Consider the following 21,703-nt stretch of genomic DNA (forward strand, 5'->3'; position numbering starts at 1 on the left):
TCTCTCTCTCTCTCTTCCTCTCTCTCTCTCTCTCTCTCTCTCACAAACGCACGTAAATAAGTGTTATTCGTGGCTTTCATATACCATGTTACATTTCTAGTGAATACATGTCTATACATGCCATACTCCACAGGAACGCGTGTCCTTGTCAGTGGTTTGTAGGACCACACGTTGCGCAGATGAGATCGGCGAGTGAATACCAAAAAGAAAAGAAAGAGATGGCGTATATACAATTAATTACCCATGACAAAACAGTCGTCGTGGGTACACGAACCAGATCATCCAGATCATACGAGGAGGGGGACCTGGGAAGTACTCTCTGGAGCGTGTCTTTTTTTTCTTTCTTTCTTTCTTTCTGAGAGCCAGGTTCTTTCGATCAACACGTACATACGTCCAACATAACAGGTGGTTGGACAAAGATCTACAGCGGAGATCTAGTCTGCAACCGACATGGGATCCAGTTACAAGTACAGAGTAAAGGGGGACTAGCCATGGACGCGTGTGGTGTTCGATTGCGACGGTATATGAATGTTGCGGAGCTGCTGGCGGTGGATGGGCTGCAAGGGTATCAGTCTCAAATAATAATATAGTGAAGGGAAGGGAGGGAGGGGGGGGCCTTTTCACGTGGAAATGCCTCTGTAACAAAGTTTCGCGATGACTGTCCCACAGCGTGTGCCATATGTCACAGACATAGACAGACACGCGGGGGGAGAGGGGAGAAGGAGGGAAGGAGAAGAGAGCAGGAAAAGAAGCTTTTGCTGGTGGGATGGGCCACACCCACTGGAGGCGGACCTCCGATCCTCTCCAAGGGATGGCGTATGCGTTGTGGGTGGGCAGGTTGTGTGTGTATATGTCGGTGCTGATGTAGTTGGTCTTGAGGGGGAGGAGGGGGGAGTGAGGGTGGATGTGATCATAGTACAAGTAGACTTGTAGACTGTTAGACTGAAGACTCCAGACTGTAGACTGTAGACTGTAAAAGAGTAAAAGAGTGCCTTGTCCGTGGGCGGGTTGTGTTCGGTGCTTCGTTGGTCCTGCCTCGTGGGCGTGTCTCCGTCCTCTCCACACACCCACACATCCGTCTTTATCATACATCGTATCATCATATCATATCTCCTTTTCCTCCTCCTCCCTCTTTCCCTCTTCTTCTTCTCTCTATTTGCTGTCCTCCACCTCGGTCATCCCTGCCTTCCCTTCTTGGACACCGAATCGCCTCCTCTCTCTCCTCTCATCCTCACTCTCTCTCTCACTCTCACTCCCTCTTGCTTCCCCATAGACGCACCCAATCCGCCCTTTTCTCGATTACATTCCTCTCATCGGGATCCCTCCTAACTCTCATTCCCTCCATCCCTCCCCCCGCTTCTCAAACATCGCCATGGCTGTCCAGTCAAAGGACCTGCCTCAGCAGATCAACGCCGTCCTCGACGCTGTCCACACACAGAAATCGTCTTCCGCTCGTCCACTCCCCGCCGTCGCCCTCGTCGGCTTCATTGCCATCGTCGTCGGACGCTATCTGAGTGTTAAGCAGGCAAAGCAGAAGCGCGCCGCCACCGCCGCTGCTTCCAAGATCTCGACCGAAGGATCCAGCACCAGTGATAATACGACAACATCTACCACCACAGGCGAGAAAAAGGCTACGCGTCCACCCAAATACACCTCAGAGGCAACACTGGAACGCAATCGCAAATACTTCCCGCCCTCCAAGGTTGCAACCGCAGGTTCATCCGCTAGCTCTGCAAAGGCCGCTGTCAAGGTCGGCGTCAACAAGGAATTCTTTCGCCAGATCGAGGCCCTCTTCAAGGTCCTGATCCCTAAACTGCACTGCAAGGAAACGTTGATCCTGGCCCTGCATACTACTTTCTTAGTTCTGAGAACCTATCTCAGCGTCGTCGTCGCTCGTCTGGACGGAGCCATCGTCAAGGATTTGGTACGCTATCCAAAGTCGATCGTCGATCGTGCATTTTAATTGCAAGTGAATACGACACTATTGAAATGAAAAAAAAAAAAAAAAAAAATGCTTACAGGACATGCATACACTCTCTTTTTTAATGCTCCATGTTGATAGATTGCTGGAAATGGCAAGGGGTTCATCCGTGGTCTTGGTTACTGGTTTGCAATTGCTCTGCCTGCCACCTACACTAACAGCATGGTAAGCATCTCTGCTCACTTGACTATGGATCCTATCTCTGTCTGCATGTCTGATTCCTTTGGGTTTGAGTTGCTGTGTGGGTGTCACCGCTCTCGATTTGTGATTGCAAAGCAGCATTGAGAGGGCTGGGAATCATTCAGCCGACCGACACAGATCAAACAGAGGACAGAAAGCGCGATCGATCACAAATGCAATGCGTAACATTACCAATTCCTCCAATACTCACATTTCATATTTTCCTATCCTATAGATCCGCTACCTGCAATCGAAGCTCTCTATCGCATTCCGAACCCGGTTGACGCGCTATGTCCACGATCTGTACCTAAACGATCAGATCACATACTACAAGGCCCTCAATCTGGACGATCGCATCGAGGGCATTGACCAGTATATCACCACGGACATTGCAAAATTCTGCGACTCACTCGCAGGACTTTACTCGAACTTGGGCAAACCCCTCCTCGACACCATCATCTTCAACTACCAGCTCATGCGCTCGATCGGTGTCTCGGGCATGGGTGGTCTCTTTGTCTCCTATGTCGTCACGGCGTTCTTGCTTCGCATGGTCACGCCCGCCTTTGGCAAGTTGGCTGCCGTTGAGGCCAAACTGGAGGTACATTATTACGGGATGTCTCCTTCCTGAGATTATGATATGCAGTTCGACGCAGTCGCTAACTTGATTATGATCATGACTATGTCGATGCACTCTAGGGTGACTTCCGCTCTGCTCACACACGTCTGATCACGAACGCCGAAGAAATCGCTTTCTACAACGGAGCTGAGCTCGAGCACTCAATCTTGACCAAGACTTACAAGCGTTTGATCCGTCACATCAACTCGATCTACAAGATCAGAATCGCCTACAACATGTTTGAGGACTTTATTATCAAGTACTGCTGGTCTGCTGTCGGTTTGACCCTCTGCGCCCTGCCAGTCTTCTTCCCTACTCTCGGCGGTATCGACTCTGTGAAGGATGTCGCCAGCGGAGACAAGGTTGTCGGTGCCCGCACCAAGGGTTTCATCACCAGCAAGCGGTAAGGATACCTATTCACATCCCATATTCTATTCCCGACGACACATTCACTTTTGTCTAATCTATCGCAACATGCCTTGTTGTCCAGTCTTATGATGTCTCTTGCAGATGCGGGTGGCCGTATGATGTACTCGTACAAGGAAATGTCCGAGTTGGCAGGTTCGACCCTTCGTGTGTACAACCTGGTCTCGGTCCTTCATCAGCTTCATGCCGGTAAATACGAGGGCGTCACGCTCAATGGCGAGAACAACTCTGGCGAGGAGCGCTACACCCTCAACGACATCCGTGGTATTATCGAGTATGGTTACGAGGGCATCAAGTTTGTGGATGTCCCCATCGTGACACCGTCACCCGGAAACGCCAACGGAGGTGAGGAACTGGTCCATAGTCTGTCTGTGGACATCAAGCCTGGCGATCATATGCTGGTGACAGGACCCAACGGTGTGGGCAAGACAGGTTTTGCCCGTGTGGTCAGCGGACTCTGGCCAGTGTTCCGTGGTCAGCTCTCCCGTCCCAACCCCAAGGATATCTTTTACATCCCGCAGCGTGCGTACCTGTCAATTGGATCGTTGAGAGATCAGGTTATCTACCCACACTCGCATGCAGATATGATCAAAGCTGGCAGGACCGAAGAGGAGTTGATGGACATTTTAAAGCATGTGCATTTGGCATATATCCCTGATCGCGAGGGTGGATGGGATACGGTCAAGGAGTGGAAGGACGTCTTTTCTGGAGGAGAGAAACAAAGGGTAAATGACAGAAACGCGTCTTTGCGTGATGACCTTTTTTTTTAAAAAAATCTACTAACTTGCTTTTTTTTTTTCTTTAACAGATGAACTTGGCTAGATTGTTCTATCACAAGCCAAAGTTTGCGATTTTGGATGAGTGTACGTCGGCCGTGAGCTCGGATGTGGAGGGATTGATGTACAATCACGCGAAGGATCTGGGAATCACGTTGATCACGATCTCTCACCGCCCTGCGCTGTTCAAATACCACTTGCATCTGCTCAAGCTGACGGGTGATCATGGACACTGGGAGTTCTCAACGATCGGCACAGCAGAGGAACGTCAGTCACTCGAGAAGGAGGTGGCGTCGTTGCAGGCGAAGTTAGACGAGGTGGAGGACCTGAAGAGACGTCATGCCGAGATCCAGAAGGAGCTCGAGGTCGGATTGAACGCTGGACCTCAGGATGGAACCAAGGTCCAGAAGCGTGGGTTGTTTTAAACTCACGCAATTAAAATCTCACACGCATACCTCCATACTATATATCCATTAAGCTCTCTATTAAACGACTCTTTACCCTGTGAAAAAGGAAAATAATAAAAAGAAAGCCTTGATGTCTCATTATGATCGGCAGGAACGAGCTGTTGTTGTTGTTGTTGTTGTTGTCGCTTTTACCTTACACTCCGCATGATGAAGACATTGAGGAAACCTTGACTCTATTGCGCATTACATCATGGCGCGTCCATTCATTCGACTGTGACAGCCCCTCAAATATATGAGTACACACAGGAACGAACACAAGGGACACAAAGCACACAGCAGGCTCATTTTTTTATAGAGTCGACAAGCGTGTAGGGGATCGTCGCAAGATTGGGCTTTTTTGCTTTTTCGTTTATTTTTTGATAGATGGATTGGATGGACAAACAGGGAAGGAGGGCGGGGGGGGGGGGGCGAGCACAGAATTATGGAAAAGAGATCACGATCAAGACTGGATATATGAAAAGTGTGAAAGAAATTAGATGTGTGTGTGTGTGTGTGTGTGCGTGTATGGATGTGTGTTTGTGTGTAAGTAAGTGTACGTGGAAGGTTTTTGCGGAGAGGGGTATTATTGGAAGGGGATGGATGCCATGGATGATTAGATAGAAAGGAAGAAAAGTTATACAAAAAAAAAAAAAAAAAAAAAAAAGAAGATAGAAAAGAAGATGCTACAAGAAAGAATTGAAGAAAAACTATACAATGTACTTCACAGGAGACTCGAACTTGGCCGAGGTCTGGCCCCCGACCGCGAGGATCAGGAGCGACAACAGGGGTAGCCACAGGAATCGGATATACCGACTCGAACTCTGTGCGATCGCCTGTGGGGAGTTGAAGGGCGCCGTAGAGGTCGTCGTGCATGCCATTGAACCTGAGGAGTGCTGGCAGGACGACAAGGAGGAGGAAGAGGTCAAGGCACAGAAGGAATGGTGCTTATGGTGGTGTTGATTCGAACGGTACCGATGGGAGGGAAAAGGCGGTGGAGATCTCGAGGCGGTCAAAGCTGAAGACGACTGCATCTGTTGCGCATCCCGTAAACATGCGCCTTCTCCATGTTCCTGTCTCTGTGCAGCCAACGCCCGGCGTGCATGTCGATGCTCCTTCTGCTGCTTCAGTTGCTGCTGCTGCTGCTGCTCGTAATTCTGCTGTTGAGATTGCTGCTGATGCCTCTGAAGCCGTCGCTGCCGTCTTTGTGCCAATGAAGTCTCGGATCCCCTCAGTGGAGGAGAGGGCGAGGGCGACGAGGGTAGAGCCGCACAGGGATCTGCAAAGTAACCACTCACGGCCCGCATCTGCTCCCGTTCCCGTTCCCACTCACGCTCCTCACGCTCGCGCTCACTCATGATCATCATCGCCTCTGCTGCAGAAAACGATGCCATCGATGTAGACGAGGATGAAGACGGAGACGGTCGGCTGGTGATCCTGACTGGTGATGAAGCCTGCGAGGACGCACTCGATGTCCGTGAAGATGACGACGATGTCAAGTTTAGGATCGACATGGTATCCACAGGCGAACTCGGTCCTGCTGTAGAAGGAGCTGTGTGTGAAACAGCAGCAGGATGTCCAAACTGGATCACATCCGGTAATAGTGCCGTCAGTGTATGGGACAAGATCGGCGAGCAGTGAGACATTCCTGTTGAAGACAGCGACGACGAGTAGCTCTCTGACATGGCTGCAGCAGAAGGTGAGGCGGTCGACATGACGACACTGCTCAAAGAAGGTGATGGGTGGGTGCTACTGCTGGCGGAGACAGTCGAGACGGAAGAGACAGTCGAGATTGAGGACGAGTGTGAGTGTGAGGGCGAAGACGGCTGGTGGCGTGGGTTCGATCGCGAACAGTGGCAGGACGACGCGTCCGGGGCCGAGCAAGGCGAAGGTGGAGAGGCGGGGATGGTATTATGATTACGATGCTGATTACGGTTGATATTGTTGTTGTTTTTGTTGTTTGTGAAAGTGTTATTACTGTTGTTATGACCATAAATGACGGATGGGTGGTGGTGTTCGATGGAATTATTGCTGGTATTATCGCCATACTTGTTTAGACTGTCCTGGTAGGTGTAGCTCCTTCGCTGTTGCTGCTGTTGCTGTAACTGTTGCTGCTGCAGAAAAGTCGTAGCGAGTGCTGAGGAGTAGGTGGTGTAGGACGCAGCCGAGGCGCTGTATCGCGGTGAGAACCGCTTCCGCTGTGGGTGTTCCTGCGGATAGATGGCCACGGGCTTTGCGATCGAGTCATGGTGCAGACTATATCCGTTCGCGAACGACATTACTATACGATGTGGTATTAATAAAGGAAAAATAAAAAATAAAAAGATAAAGGATTGAAGAGAGATCTCGTTTCGTTGCTGTTCCCGAGAGCAAAAGAAAAAGAGAAAAAGGAGAAAGACAAGGCAGGATCCCGGAGTGATTAGATACGGGAGGGAAGCATTGCTCGGTGATAAGATACCAGCCTGTGGCTCATGCAAAAGCGAGGTGGAGTAAGGGCGAGGAAGACAAGCGGAGGCGGTGAAGAGGAAGAAAATGGAGTTCAAGAAATAAGAAAGAGGTAGAAAAGAGTAGAGAGAAGACGAGTGGGCGGGAGTGAGGGCGAGAAAGAAAAGAGAGAGAGAGAGAGAGAGAGAGAGAGAGAGAGAGAGAGAGAGAGAGACAGAGATACATCTGCACTATGTGTTTATAATAAACAGTGCGGAGAAAAAAGAACACAAAAGTGCTATTTAATGCTGCATGTAATAAAATACCTCGTGTGGGATATGCATTCTCTCTCTCCTCTCTCGCGCCCGCTGCATGCAGCACCATAAGAAACTGTTTGTTTCCAACTGGGCATCCAACCACAGATTGCACCCCGCCCCTCCTCCTCCTCTTCCTGTTCGTTTCATTCTCCTCGTGCGGATCAAAAGTGCCGCTGCCAATAAGTCCTGGCTGGCTCCCGTCTCTTGTCAGCCATGCCTTAATCGCCCCCTTTCCTATTCTCTTTTTGCACCCTTGCAGGGTGAAATAAGAAAACTAAACCAGTGTCCTCAGCGGACTATGTAAGCCAAAAAGATCTGCAGGTTATTGAAGCTGTCCGAACTTGGCTAGCTACCGATTGCAGTGCAACGACGACAACGACGACGATTCGATGCTAGCCCACAAAGGGTCGTGTGTTGAAATGGATCCAAGTCCTTAGATTATAGAGTTTCCGCCTGCGAATTGATCCACCTGGACACCTTTTTCTACTTTTCGGTTTTTATCCGTCGGATTTGATCTGATCTGCCCTTTCGTCTCCTCCAATCCCAGTGCATAGGCCATTCTTATTTGCTCAGGCAGCTCTCTTTGTATCTCTGGTGCTTCGGGTGTTCTTAATGCCTGGACGTGGGCAGATGGACAGGAAAAAAAAAAAAAAAAAAAAAGTACGCCAACAAGCGGACCAAATAAAAAAGAGGACCATGGTAGTTATGTGCAGGGATCAGTTTATGGGCTGGTCCGAGTTGCCCTGCCCTGTCCTGCTCTTTTTTTTTTTTTTCGCAGAGATAGCAAAAAAACCAAGTGCTCTCATGTTCCTCTCTCTCAGTCCTCTCGATCAAAGTAGAAAAAAATGGCTGCCGATAGCGAGCAATACCAAATTAGACATTCTGTTTATACCGCAGGACAGCGGGTTTCTCCGTGCCGTAGCCGTACCTGTTGCCATTGTTTGTAAACAATTACCGTAACCCATCCAGGAGTTGTGCCAGCGAAAACAGGATTGTTCCTGTTCGCGCACTATTGTAGGCTACAGGAGGACAACGTTGTTACAATAGCAAGTTTGTACCGAACTCCTTCATTCGCCCTCTCTTTCTCTCTCCCTGGCCGTTTATGTTTTGTCCATCTCTTCTTATCCCTGTATTTTATTTTTAAGTAACAAATTAATCAAGAAGCTGGGCTTTTTCTTTACGGCCACCCTTAGCTTTGATACTGCTGCGCTGGTGGAACATGTGGGATCTATAACTAGGGACAAAGGGAGAAGGACAGGGAACAAGTCAAAGCACAAGAGCAAAAAAAAAAAAACGTCGCACATGTACGCAACTCCTGCGGATATAGCAAAAAAAAAAAATACCACTTGCAAGCAAACGTTAGTATGGAGGGGAAAGAACTCCGAACTTCCTTTTTTTTTTTTACCAAGAAGCGCACGTACTTTACCTGATGTAAGCGCGCGTACTTTTTTTTTTGAAGCTAAGATGTCGCGTGCCCCCTCGTTCAACATTCCAGTGGGCCACACACCGTTCGCCCCAACGGTCCGAGTGCGTATTTGTACATGTGTATGTTGTCTGGTATGTTCAGCAGGCATGAGAAAATAGGGGCAGCAGCTTGCATCATCGGCCGCTTGTCGGTCAACCAAAAAGCACTTTTTTTTTGACTATCGATTCAGTCTTTTTATTATTGGTTTGCAATAAATCTTATAAAGCTGACATGGCGAAAGATCTCTAGCCGTTGACGCGTCTATCCTTTATGCAAAACAACAACCGCAAAAAAAAAAAGAAAGATGTGTGTCTTCGGTGCTTATTGAAACTTAATACAGTGGAACGCGACCTGAAATAATCCATGCGCATACGAGCCTTAGGTCGAGGACGACCTCGTTGGATGCGACTCTGTCCACCATCTCTGCAGCTTATCCAGCAACTCCTGCTCACGATCCAGCCAGAAATGATCTACACCCTCCACTACATCCAAATGAATGGCTCCATCTGGTCGCTTCAGGGTCCACGAGCGCGCACCTTCGGCTTGCTTGGGTGAATTCAAGCCCGTATTCGTCTGAAGCCAGGAAAGAAGTGTTTTTGGGCTAGTGAACTGATCCTGTGCACCTGTGATAAAGTACGCCTCCACGGTGGATTTCTTCTTTCCTTCTGCAGCTGTCTCGGCGACCCCCTGATCATTTGATGATGAGGATGGTGATGCGGGGAATTCTCCTTGAAGAATGGCTCGAGCTCGCTTGTAGAAGGAGCCTTGTGCGCCTGATGTCAAGAGCCAGGCCACGCCTGCGGGGTAGCTGACCAGAATATATGACGTGGGCAAATGTCCGCTGGTTGGGTCTGTAGGATTCCTGAGTGGTGGAGGGATGGTGGATGCGATCAGCCCGCCAAATGAAAAGCCCTATACGGTATGGATTGCATATGTCGAAGTTAATAAAAACCGTGGCCCAAGTTCATTACATTAACGAGAAAGAGCCGCGTCGCATGGTAAACGTGTGCAATGCAAACTTACGCTGAGGATAAACCGAGACAGGAAAGGAAGTCGCGGTGTATCAACTTGACGACCAGTCTCGTCGAATACCTTTCCATTCCAAGCTGCTGATGCATTTGTGCCGCTTGCATCTCGATCCTCAGTCTTGCCCAGATGGCTATTTCTAGCGTAGGAGCCGCTCTGTAGAAAATCGACCACTGTCTGATAGTCATCGCGCTCTGCTTCTGCAAACCAAGATGTCTTGCCCTTCGACCTGCCACAACCTCTATAGAAGGCGAAGCATGTTCTCGCGTCAGATGCAATGCAGTTACGCTATTGTAACAAGTACGCAGGTACCATCTGCCTGATTCCATGCAGAGGAAACCTTACCGAAAGTTGAACGCACAAATTACACACGACAAGGGCACGGTTTGGGGGCTGGAGCCCTTCTTACGTGACGGAGCTGCGGTGGCAGGCTCGGCTTCCATGGGATCCGTGTTTTGCTGCTGCTGGTTCGAACCGGCGCTGTTTTTCGTCGAGGATTTGGCTGATACGAGGGAGGATGAAGAGGTCGACGCGACAAGGTCCTCGCTCATGGCCGTCAGCGAATATGTCTCAAACCACTGCAAGAGGGCGCCGACCACATTGTTGTTATATGACCCGCCGAGAGGCCCATAAGGATGAGCTATGACAACGCCGGTGTAGGCGTGAGGTTGCGAGGAGACTGTTGTTGGGATGGACAGACAGACCTCGAGAAGGCAATCGTCGTTCTTTGAAGGAATATAGATCACTGTGCGGTAGCGGCGGGGGATAGGAAGCGAGGCCATTTTAACGTATTGTGAAAAGTTGGAATATGTTGTGCAATATGTAGAAAAAGGCAGAGGTTGATGGAGGTAGCAAAGAGGGCTGAATGTCTTTCTTTATTTGCTGGGGTAGTAGTTTCGGCTTGCCCATGTGCCATCGGTTTTCATTTTCGTCATCTGAACAATCTGAACGAGGCAGCTGATCACCGCCACGACAACCGCTGCACCTTTTCCCCAACCCCTTTTCTCGCGCAAGGCATTTCGCGACTGATGAGAGTGTACTTTTACTTGGACCAGGATGGCCTCTCTCCTTTATTTCCCTGACTCCTTTCTTTATTTCCTCTCTTTCTTTGCCACCAAAGTGAGAGGGAGAAGGAAAGAGGACAGACGCGATGCGATTCGGTCCTTGATCGATTGGAAGAAGAGGAAGGAGAAAAAGAGCTAAAACTTCCTTTTTCGAGGTTGCCTGTACGACTCAGCCCCTCCTCTTCGCCTTGGCAAACAACGCCCACCTTTCACTTTTTTTCTCTCTTTCTCACACACATCCAGACATCTCATCGTACTCATCTCACTTCAAACACCAACCCCCACCTGCTCTCCTGCCTGACTCCACTCCACACTTACTCTGTCACCCTTCCTTTTGTATATCGCCTTCACTTCTCTCAGCTGGTATGCCCCCTACCGCCGACCCGCTTTGGGAGGGGCTTTCTAGCTTTGGGTCAGGTCTTAAACACCTCTGGGAGGCCTTCCGCTACAAGCACGGCAGAAATACCAAAAGGACTGCCCTTAGCCTCGCCGTCCGCTGTCTTATCATCCAGACGATCGTCAATGGCCTGACTTACATCTTCCCGAGGTGCTACAGGATTGTCAACCAGCTCTTTTTTCCCATAATCCTCCTCTATCGCTACGTCCACCCGGAACCATGGGACAACCTCTTCATAGCCACAGTACGAGCCCTTGGCTGCTCAGAACGATCCGACGTTCTTGCGAAACCAAAGCCTCAGAGATTCTCTCAAGCACGACAATACTGCGCTCGGTTGTTCAAGGTCATGATCGGCATGCATGTCATCGATTTCCTCGTCACTCGCTCAGGTATCCTTTATCTCCCAAGTGCCGGCTTAGGCCTGGTCGCCGTGGACCAGATCCTGCAATACAGGGGCATAAAAAGCTCGCTTTGGAAAATTGCTGTTCTCTCACTCTTCACTGGACCCCGCTGGCCCGTACTGGTGGTTCAAACACTCCTGTTGCAGCAACTCCTTATGTACGAACTACTGCAACCATATCTCGCGCGAGTGAACTTCAAGGGATGGGAGGAGCGTGTTTGGATGTCACAGTACGAACTCGAGCTGCAAGGATTCGCAATCGGAGCATGGTATCTGTGCAGCATTCCCTGGATCGGCGTTGCGCTTATCCCACTCATGTTTCCAGCAGTCGCGTTCCTCCTCACTCGATCGTGCGGATTCATGGAGAACACAAGAAATGGAGCTGGAGACGACATGATCGAGCGACGGTATCCAGGCGTCAAAACTGTGGCTCTCGGAAAGAGCAAATCTGTCAGTGGAGACTGGGAGGAAACCAAGGTTAATACTTTTGTCCGCGGCACCGACACCAAAGCTTTCAAGCCGGAGAAACACAACACGAAAAATTCAGCTACATACATTTTGGATTGTGGTCACGACGAGCCCGTGGAGAAATGTCAGATTCAAAAGGACAAGGAGGCCTCACAAGTTCTCCGGATGGGGCGATACAGGGATGTGGAAGAGCGGATAAAACATATGAGAATACATCCCTCTTCACCGTCAAATGGTTGGGATCCACGCCTGTCCTTTGGATCTCCATCCACGCGACATAGCCCGTTTTCAGGCTCGCAACTCAGTACGGAACAAACGTCAACTTTGACACCGAGCATTACCACCACACCACAGGAGGACCTTACAAAATACAACTTTAGCGACCGGAAAACATTTGATTCGGCGCCATCAGCACCATCGGAGCAGGCGGTTATTGAGACAGAAACCGCTGTTGGACAAGGAGACGTTTTTCGAGAAACACCTTATACAGATGTGGATTCTGATTCAGTCGATTTCTCAGCAGCACACAAGGCTAATATGCAAGAACATGACATGCAGGCGAAGGAGGCAAAGCGACAAGCAAAGGAAGCAAAACGACAAGCCATCGAAGCAAAACAGAGAGCAATGGAAATGAAGCGAAGAGCGATTGAACAAAAGCGCACTGCCAAGGCAATGGGGAAAAAAGAAATGAGACGAGCCTCTAGCATAAGAAAGGGCGACCCTGAAGCGTCAAAGGAGAAGCAAGAGGCAAGGGAGACAGGAGAAACACAAGAGAAACAAGAGGAAGAGGAAGAAGCACAGGAGGAGGAGGAAGAAGTGCAAGAGGAGGAGTGGAATGATTACTATAGACCCACGAATGAGCATGGAGCCAGACCCTTCGATACCTCTAGAGGTCGAGGTCGAGGTCGAGGGGGACCATGGGGCTGGCACGGAGTTCGAGGCGGACGGGGCGGATGGGATGTTACGAGAGGCGTGAATCGCGGACGAAGACGCCATCATGAAGGAAGTACAGGAGAAGTTATGGATGTAACTACAGAACAGACGAGTCTCTCAACAATCATCTCTCAAGGTGTGCAGAGTATTGAGGCGTATATGGGTGAACTGCTGCTGGACGTAGGCACTCAAGTAGCAGAGAAATTACGGGCAGCTGTGGTGGACCCAGACAACCCACAGCGCTTCCAGATTCATCTTGGGGAATTTGAACGAGATGTGGTTCTGTAAAGACCTTACATATGTAAAAAAAACATGCACGCACACCTATATTATTATGCATATATGAAAATGTAACACCAGAAACGCATCGATGTCTATCTTCATATTCTTCATATCTGATGTGTCTAAAGAGCGCGCTCTGGGAGGCTGCCCAATGAGAATGCGAAGGCCGCAAGAGCAGGTTTGCTACTTGCCCAATCCGGTTATATGTTTGAACGTCATCACTTCCAAAATGAGCAATAAGCTTTCGAATCCTCAGTTGTCCAACAAAAATTGTTGGCCCGCCGAAAAAAAAAATTTTTTGTCTCTCGCACTCGAACGAGCACCCAAGAAAAAAAGACCTGCTGCAGCAACACAACCCCTCATCACCTCAAATCACTGCCATCGAGGGACGACAATACCGCCCGAGGATCGCATCATTCATCCCATCATCCTTAATCAAAACATCTGCAACTCACTCGTCTCATCATTGCTCATCTAATGACCATCCCCTCATTCATAATCATCTTTGCCTGCTATTCCTGCTGAAAAACTACCCTACCTTGCCTTGTCTTTCCTTTTTCTCCCTTTCCCCATTTTTTCTTATAAACTGCGCAACCCGAAAAAGGCCACACCTGACCCGTACATTCTTGATTTACGTACACACACAACCTGCCAATCAAAACCCATCTTTTATCACATACACACCACAGCTGAGTCAGCCCTTGGTTCACTATGAAGAACGTCGGGGCCCGTTTCAGGAACCGTAAGATCAACAACAAGCAGCTGTTGCATGTCTATCGCGCAGTCGATATCCCTGATCTCGATGAGTCCGTCAGCTTGCAACGCAGTATTCCTCAGACAGAGACCGGTGTTGACAAGGAGGAAGAGTCGGTACGTTGTCCTGCGATTTTTTATATATTATACATATTTTCCCGCCATTTTTTTTTTTATCTCAACAAAACAAATCTCTATGCGGCCGTGTTCCTTTTGAGTCTGGATGAAACTCGTCGTTGTCAGCGCTATCCACATCTTTGCAAACAGCGAACCATTCGCTTACTTCAAAATATGCTTCCGTCGCGTTCCATCGTCATATGCGTGCTTTATTTGAGTTTGGTTCCTGCCCCAGTTCGGACTGAGCGATCTTGTCTCAATACCTTATCTGAGTTTTGGCGGGAACTGTTCTTGTGTACGGTCTCCCAGTGCGTGTTAGAATACATATATCACTTTCTAATGATTGACTATGATATATTAATCTATAGGAACACCACTTGCAAGCTGCGATCTCTGCATCCAATCTCTCGAGTACCACTGGTGAGGCCAAGGCCCTATATATTCCTACCCCTGATGCCAGTCGCAAGATTGAGAACTACCACGACTTCTACAGTCGTGCGTTCACTGAGCCCTCTACGCTCATTCGATTCTCGTCTACAGTTGAGGACTGTATTGGCTGCCCATACAACATGGACGAGGAGGACGAAAAGTGGTTGAAAGAGTTCAACGAGAAGCGGGCTGCAGAGGAGGAGAAGCTGGACGAAGACCACTTTGAACTCATCATGTGGCAGTTTGAGAAGATCACGAACGAGCGCGTTCCCTATCTGCAGCTTGTAAGTATCATTAAATAGCACCTGTTGCAGTCTGTGTTGAGCTGAAGCCTGTCTGCTAACTCTTGCTCGCTTTATCTTTACTCCTTGTCATGATTCATGTAACGCAGGATACCAATCAGATTCCAACCTTTGATGACCTGAAGGCCACGTTCACCGTTCCACAGCTCCTGGCAGTCAGAAACATAGCCTCCGCCGTTTACCCTTGGTGGCAAGAGAGAAGGATCAAGCGGGGCGGCAAAGTCATCACACCTCAATTGAAGGCAAGTATATTGAGATTGACGCGCGCGTGTTTCTTCTATACCGATCATGGGTGTTTTGCTAACCTCTTGCTCAACATTCATACTATTTGCTACTGTAGTTCGAGGAGGTGGTGCGCAATGAAGCTGATCCGTACCTGTGCTTCCGTCGTCGTGAGAGCAAGCCTATTCGCAAGACCAGACGCACTGACCAACAGTCGATCGAGAAACTCAGGAAGCTGCGAATGGAGATGGAGAGCGCCCGCAGTTTGCTGGAGATGGTCTCACGCCGCGAGAAAGTTCGCAAGGAATCGCTTGTGCTTGAGCATATGATCTTTGATCAGCGATGCAAGGTGCGTGAGTACCGGAGAAACCTTGGCATCAAGGACGACGACGACGACTTGCAGCACCAGAAGGTAAGAGATCAAGGCCATGTTCATGTCACTCTATACCATTTGCACTTTTTCAATTTATCGATGGATTTCTTGGTCAGCGACTAATAATCTGAACCTTCTTTGTATCATCGTTTTTCTGTTCTTTGACGATCTACAGAAGAAAATGCGCAAGATGGGAGAGACAAGTGCGACCATCCGCATCCCACTCAACTTCAAGGATCGCGACTCGATGTCCTCGCACGACGACTCCAAGAAAGATCGCTCGGGTCTTTCTAGCATTGAATCAGAACTTGCCAAGCGTCGTGAGGACGATGTTGGCTGGGAAGATCTCACAGATGTACGTTCTCTCACATACCATTGCAGATCTTCTGATATCTGAGGTTATTCTTTGAATGCGTTACTTATGCCCTGTATCTTTTTTTCTATATTTAAATTGCTGGTCTTATTAGAACCCATCCCAACAATCCTTCCCCGTACACGTATCGCAGCAATGCTTCAAGCCATTGCGTGCAAGCAAGGATGTTTATTTCAGAAGGCGCATCGGTCGCGGTGGCCGTATCCATATCGACCGCCATCTTAATCGTCCCAGGAATGCGTTCAGGGATCCCTACGATTACTACGACAACATCAAGGACGTCTATGGTTACGACGGCATTAACACCTTTGACAAGTTCCGCTTCGACGACGACTCATACGATCACCACGATGATATTGTGGATGACTTGCGCGATGGGTATGTGTCTTTACAGCGTTTCTTCGTGGCAGTATTTGTTTTATAACCGAACACTTGTACTGATGGCTCCTGTTGGTTTTTTTTTTTTTTGTCGTTGGTCGTAGTCTGATCCGTTATCGATGCACACTCTTGTCCGAGACGGACCTCCGGAGCCTGTCCACATCGACGAGACACCACTTTATCTCGATCGGTCATCCTGGTCATGCACAGTAGAGATATCCTCCTGTGCTCTTGTTCTCCACTCGTTACTTCAATTCGGCAATTTGACCATCCGACTCGCATCTTTCTTTTTCTTTTCTTTTTTTTTTTTTTTTTACTCTTCCTTTCGATTTCCTTTTAACACTTGGAGTCTTGCACATAACATTTAGCCTCCTTCCCCTGTACTTTACACCTGCACCAGTATGCCGCGTTTATTCTCGCCGCGTGATCCTTTGCTTGCACTCATTAACTTTATTGAGATTTCATTCTCCATTGTTCTATCGTTGTTGCTGCTGTTGTCTCTATCATGTTTCCTCTTACTATTATTATTTTTTATATCTCCGACATTGGTCTTGTATAGTAGTCCTTCGCTCTATGTATAGTACGACCTTAGTGCAATCCCACACACACATATCCATACCAGTTTAGCTACGTCCGATCCATAGACGAACAGCGATCAAACAAAAAAAAAAAAAAAACCCCCCTCTACTGTATTGAACAAATTTTAAAGACCGGAACTAGTTATGTGTATTATATCGATATATCGCTGTGTCCAAGCCAATCTATGAATTTACTATTTCTACTGCCATTACTACTACTACTACTACTACTACTACTACTACTACTACTACTACTAACTACTTCTTCTTGCCGAAATCCTTCGCGATCTTGACCCAGACCTGATCGGGGTGTCTGGCCGAGACCGGGTCCTGATCCAGATGAACATTTGCTGGGAAGTGCTTGGCATCGTACTCCAGAGGTACAGTGCTGTTCTCGAAGGCGTAGATCTCACCGACGGCCACCTTGATCGTGCCCACGATCGGGAGCCAGGTTGGGCTGGCCTTGGTGTTCTTCATGTTGATGTTGTCGAGGTCGTTGATGATCTGGCCGTTCTCCATGACGAAACCGCCGGGGAAGGAGAAGTAAGAGAGTGGGCGTTTTGCCAAGCCGCCGATCGCGTAGGTCTTGACAGACTGGGTCAGAGCGAAACGGGTCGCGATCATGGTACAGGCAGAGCCACTAGAGTTACAGCGCACAATAAATAAAAAGGCGTGTTAGGCATCTCAACGACGGGAAAGAAAGAAAGAAAGAGAAACGGAATAAAACGGGCGCGGACAAAATTTGGACCGCAAGTAAAACCGATAGAAAGACTCACCAGAAACCGTTCGACACGATGGCCATGTTCTCGGCCTTGAACTTGAGCTGCTTGCCCTTGGCGAGTGGTAGGAAGGGCCAGCTGTGGGGGAAGAAATTCCTCTGGGTGTATGTTGCGGTGCTTCCCCCACGCTTCTGATTCACACCCTTCGTGAACATTGACGCATCCTTGAACGGTTTACGGGTCGCCATCGAGTTAAAGTTCCTGGCGTCAAAGATCGAATCAGTATGCTTGTGCTTGACCGCCTGCTTGGCCGCCGCTTGCGCCAGCTGGTTATCCCTTATGTCCTGGACAAAGTAAGGCTTTGCATCCGGGAAGAGCAACTGGTTGATAAAGTACGCGAAATCGACGGATCCACCACCGTTGTTGGTCATGTCCAGGATCAGTTTCTTGCATCCCTGGTCCTGCAACTTTTGGAAACCCTTGATGACATCGGTGTAGTCTTCAGTGTCGAAATCAAAGTGCGTGGCGTCCTCGGTCGCGATCACGGCCACACAGGTGTCGGACAACTGGCTGCTCGTCAGGCGGTAGAACGCGGTTGTGTAGGAGGTGTGCACGAGCTTGGCCTGGGTGATCGTCTTGGGGCCCTCACCGCCCTTACCGTTCTTGGGACCGTCCTGGGCCTTTGAAATCTTTCCGCGCTTACGGAAGATAGCTGTCGCAGGCGCGACAATCTCAGACTCGATGCCGTTCTCAGAGACACGAACATCGCCACGGCGAGGGGAGCCGTTCCTAACGTTTCTCGAAGTCTTCTTTTCATTTTTTTTAGAGTCATCGAGGGCGTAGCATTGGACGTCCCAGTAGGACTTGACATCCTTGACGAAACCAGTCTCAAACTCATCCGAGGGCCTGATCGTCCAGGGGACTGTCAGTCTCTGGACCTTACCGGTGCCGCACTGGATCGTGTAGTCCATGGAGGCCTTCTGAGGCAACTCCCAACGACTAGCGAAGCCTCCGGGACTGGAGTACCATTCTTCGGACCAGGAAGTACTGGCGAGGGCATCGTTCAGACGGACGCCAGGATCCTTGGAGATGGCCGAGGTACGGTCGGTGAATTCCTGGATGGCCTGGAGGGCGGGCTTACCGTCGATGGTGAGAACTGCACAGTCGGTGAGGGATGCAGGGTCCTTCGGGAGACCCTTCGTCGTCGTGGTAGTGTCGACGAAGAAGACACGGGCGGATTGCTTGCCGTCGACGACGGGCGCGTAGAGTGTGAGGGGCTGGTAGAATGATGCGGTCTGGTAGCAGCTGTCTAGATATACAAAGAAAAAAAAAGTTAGCCATCGCGATAAAAAATTCGACAATACTGGATGCCAGAGAGCGATACAACTAGTTGGAACCTACTTCGATAGGAAAGATGACCGTCATTGAGCGAGAAGGTCAAGTAACTCAACGCCATCTGGAATTCATAATCGTTCTTCCAGTCCTTCTTCTTTCGAAGCTTGGCCAATTCCTTCATCAGGTCCACCTTGGGAGTCTTAAAGGGCGACCCAGGGACGTTGCTCGAGTCCACCTTGGCCTGGTCCACGAACGCATAAAAGTTGCCCAACAGGTTCTCGACCGATGTCAAGACCTTCTCAGCAACATCTGGTCTGAATTTGTGTGCATTAAAACAACCTTTAACGGCCTCATAGGTCAGGGCTGGTTTTGAGGCCTCGGCTTGCTTGGCCATCAATGCACAGGGATCATTAGGAGCTGGTGCCTTTGCGGGTTTTGCGTTAACAGGGATCGCGCACACGGCTGCAGCCAAGGTGAGGATGGAAGCGACTTTCATTATTCTTTTTTTTTTACAGATGATATGAATGTTTATCAGATCGATTAATTAGGGTTTGATAATGGAATGGAAGAGAGAGGTATGCTGGTTATCCCTGAAAAGGGCTGGAAGGGGTCAGTAAGATGTGGGAAGGAGGGGAGGGATGGGAGGAACCAGGTTTCGATGGATCCTCGCGGGTAACAGGGAAGGTAATTGGGAAGGGTACAGAAGGTGGGAGGGGGGTGTCAGACAAGCGAGAGGAAAGAAAAGTTGGCAGACGCCCTTGAGCCGGCGATCTTTTATAAAAAGGGCGCAATCAGGGCTACACTCGATAGTATGTGTTGTACTTTACACAGATGTGGATGGGGGGGGAAGGGAGGATGTGGATGCATTTGTGGTTTACGGAACCAGGTGCAGCGGGGGTGAGGGATGTTCAGTACGCGCGAGTGGGGTACAAGGGATGCAGCTTCCGTTTGTTCCTTTTCTAAATTAAACAGAACCATACCGGGAAAGCACGCTAAGAACGAGCGGACAACTGCTCTCATACCATTTATATTGTATGCGAGGGATGTTCCAGTATAGGAAACATGGATTTAGGTACGGATACGATGGATAGTGGCGAGCCTGTGGAACGCGATGCTAAAAAAACGAGTGCTCTCAATTATTCGCGCTGAAACTATATCGACCTATATTGCGCATGCAACCACCCATCGCCAGCTCAGCTCAACGAACGCATTGCAGCCCGCGATCCATGTAAATCGTCAGACGTCGGCACCTCCGCTCCTTGCTCCCACGAGCACAAGTAGTCTGACTAGGCGGGGCTTGAGCAGCTCCCTCCTGGTTGTGAAACCCACTCATTGATATTCACAGACCGACTCCAATGGGATGCAGCATCTCAATTGTAGATTTACAGACATCTGGTGCACACAAAAAAAAACCTGAGGGCATACCATAGGAAACGTACATCCACCCACTTCGATCTGATAAGCGCAACATCATTGTCGGAAATTGAACTACAGCAGGCAGCCGGAGTACCATAAATACTAGTTTTAGCGCGATGCATGGGGGGGGGGGGGGGGGTGGGCCGCGTCGATATAAAAATACGTTCAGCAATTCCTGCTCGCTTTATTACTGAATCCACTCAAAATAGTCCCCACGTGCACACACACAACCCTCTCTTTCTCTATTGTCTATCAATTGCAGGCCCATTTACTGTGGCAGCTCAAACTTGACGCCCTTCAGGACCCTAAGTTCGACATTGAAAAATAAAATGCTCAATACGCGTCGCTTGTCAATATCCATGGGCAGCTTACAGCGACAATGGATACAATAGGACATCCTTACTTTGTAAAGTAGATGAAGAAAAAGTCACAGTAGAGTCCTGTCTGTACTGCTCCTGCAATCCAGACGATCCAGTCCACGTAATATTCGGCGCGATATCGATAGATCCAGTTGATGAGATATAGGCCACGGTATGCACCCAGTGCGAACAAGTAGTGCGTCGTGATCATCTTGGCCTCTCCTGTCTTTGTCAGCATGAATAACTGAGGAAGGATTGCGACTGCCTCGAGATACACTGAGAACGTCCAAAGAATCTGTTCAATCGATCAATTCAGATCGGCAAGATGGCGGTTAAACACCAGGGTCATTTGTCTACCAGCGTCTTCCCTTTCATGCAGTGAACAGGCTCATGATCTTTCTGAGTTACCTCTTGTACTGTGAAGGCATAGTTAGTGATCAGCGAGAGTACCCCCGCACCAGCCAGGATGTATTCAACGCGGAAGTTGTCCTGGTGAGGGTCGTTCGTGGCCTTGAACTTGTATTTCATCAAATAGACAATGTAAAGCGACGACGAAATGAAGAAGATCTTCATTGATGTATTATAGATTGAAACGTAGTTCGTGAACAGATCGGTATATCGCGTCAAGAACACGGCGGCATAAAGGGCTTGGGTCTTGAATGAGATCCCTACCAAAGTCAATCGTCGTTATGCTGTCAATTTTTTTTATCGAGCTTTGGGTCGAGGAATTGATCCAATGGTGCTTTTACCACTGCTGACACTATATACCTGCTACTGAGCGCGTCTTTTGCATTTTCAGTAGGAGAATGAAGATCGACGTCAGATGCATCAGGTCTGCAACCAGACGAAACAAGTTCATGGCGAGTAGATTGATCAGTTGCAATGAGTGAAAAAGTTCAGAGACTGAGAGTGAGAAAAAGAGGGGTCAGAACAAAGAATGTTGCCCGTAGTCTTGGACTTAGGAGTGAGAGAACTGGCATATTTGCCCCCTCCCCTCCCCCCCTCGTGAAGTAGCGTTGTCTGTCTCGCACGAGCATTGTCCATGCCAGGTTAGAGAACCCGACATCATTCTTGGTTTTGTCCAGCTCCTTTGCGCAAACTTTGACATCGTGCACTTTAAATCGCAGCTGCACATTCACTTTCGCGTCCAT

General features: G+C 49.1%; 8 protein-coding genes across 8 annotated transcripts; 4 read left to right on the forward strand and 4 right to left on the reverse strand.

The window, feature by feature from the left end:
* Window positions 1-1,163: 1,163 nt before the first annotated feature.
* On the forward strand, window positions 1,164-4,524 carry BC939DRAFT_525207 (ABC transporter transmembrane region 2-domain-containing protein). Its single transcript, XM_051561298.1, has 6 exons — window positions 1,164-1,924; window positions 2,063-2,146; window positions 2,397-2,759; window positions 2,858-3,180; window positions 3,268-3,928; window positions 4,012-4,524. Exons 1-6 carry the CDS (start codon window positions 1,373-1,375, stop codon window positions 4,402-4,404), a joined length of 2,376 nt encoding a protein of 791 aa, XP_051416632.1. The 5' UTR covers window positions 1,164-1,372; the 3' UTR covers window positions 4,405-4,524.
* Window positions 4,525-5,092: 568 nt separating this feature from the next.
* On the reverse strand, window positions 5,093-7,034 carry BC939DRAFT_437744 (uncharacterized protein). The gene has a single exon (XM_051553736.1). It carries the CDS (start codon window positions 6,699-6,701, stop codon window positions 5,133-5,135), a length of 1,569 nt encoding a protein of 522 aa, XP_051416633.1. The 5' UTR covers window positions 6,702-7,034; the 3' UTR covers window positions 5,093-5,132.
* Window positions 7,035-9,006: 1,972 nt separating this feature from the next.
* On the reverse strand, window positions 9,007-10,436 carry BC939DRAFT_473217 (uncharacterized protein; the record flags this gene model as incomplete). The annotated part of the gene is made up of 3 exons (XM_051558335.1): window positions 9,007-9,540; window positions 9,652-9,895; window positions 10,000-10,436. The coding sequence occupies 3 exons, from the start codon at window positions 10,434-10,436 to the stop codon at window positions 9,007-9,009; spliced, it is 1,215 nt and encodes a 404-aa protein (XP_051416634.1).
* A 323-nt stretch (window positions 10,437-10,759) lies between these two features.
* On the forward strand, window positions 10,760-13,298 carry BC939DRAFT_221246 (uncharacterized protein). Its single transcript, XM_051550785.1, has one exon. It carries the CDS (start codon window positions 11,084-11,086, stop codon window positions 13,202-13,204), a length of 2,121 nt encoding a protein of 706 aa, XP_051416635.1. The 5' UTR covers window positions 10,760-11,083; the 3' UTR covers window positions 13,205-13,298.
* A 150-nt stretch (window positions 13,299-13,448) lies between these two features.
* BC939DRAFT_437752 (enhancer of polycomb-like-domain-containing protein) lies at window positions 13,449-16,429 on the forward strand. Its single transcript, XM_051553737.1, has 7 exons — window positions 13,449-14,068; window positions 14,437-14,781; window positions 14,889-15,041; window positions 15,140-15,433; window positions 15,570-15,749; window positions 15,862-16,145; window positions 16,250-16,429. The coding sequence occupies exons 1-7, from the start codon at window positions 13,910-13,912 to the stop codon at window positions 16,356-16,358; spliced, it is 1,524 nt and encodes a 507-aa protein (XP_051416636.1). The 5' UTR covers window positions 13,449-13,909; the 3' UTR covers window positions 16,359-16,429.
* Window positions 16,430-16,449: 20 nt separating this feature from the next.
* On the forward strand, window positions 16,450-16,812 carry BC939DRAFT_437754 (uncharacterized protein). Its single transcript, XM_051553738.1, has one exon. The coding sequence runs from the start codon at window positions 16,547-16,549 to the stop codon at window positions 16,724-16,726; it is 180 nt and encodes a 59-aa protein (XP_051416637.1). The 5' UTR covers window positions 16,450-16,546; the 3' UTR covers window positions 16,727-16,812.
* Window positions 16,813-16,956: 144 nt separating this feature from the next.
* Window positions 16,957-19,695, reverse strand: BC939DRAFT_489410 (uncharacterized protein). The gene is made up of 3 exons (XM_051559415.1): window positions 18,844-19,695; window positions 17,500-18,751; window positions 16,957-17,363 (listed from the first exon to the last, which is right to left on the reverse strand). The coding sequence occupies exons 1-3, from the start codon at window positions 19,271-19,273 to the stop codon at window positions 16,982-16,984; spliced, it is 2,064 nt and encodes a 687-aa protein (XP_051416638.1). The 5' UTR covers window positions 19,274-19,695; the 3' UTR covers window positions 16,957-16,981.
* A 662-nt stretch (window positions 19,696-20,357) lies between these two features.
* Window positions 20,358-21,567, reverse strand: BC939DRAFT_437759 (ER lumen protein retaining receptor-domain-containing protein). The gene is made up of 4 exons (XM_051553739.1): window positions 21,321-21,567; window positions 20,961-21,220; window positions 20,597-20,847; window positions 20,358-20,498 (listed from the first exon to the last, which is right to left on the reverse strand). The coding sequence occupies exons 1-4, from the start codon at window positions 21,409-21,411 to the stop codon at window positions 20,462-20,464; spliced, it is 639 nt and encodes a 212-aa protein (XP_051416639.1). The 5' UTR covers window positions 21,412-21,567; the 3' UTR covers window positions 20,358-20,461.
* Window positions 21,568-21,703: the final 136 nt, after the last annotated feature.

This window comes from Gamsiella multidivaricata, assembly GCF_025024155.1.
Source record: "Gamsiella multidivaricata strain RSA 2152 chromosome Unknown BC939scaffold_5, whole genome shotgun sequence".
In the NCBI taxonomy this organism is placed as follows: domain Eukaryota; kingdom Fungi; phylum Mortierellomycota; class Mortierellomycetes; order Mortierellales; family Mortierellaceae; genus Gamsiella; species Gamsiella multidivaricata.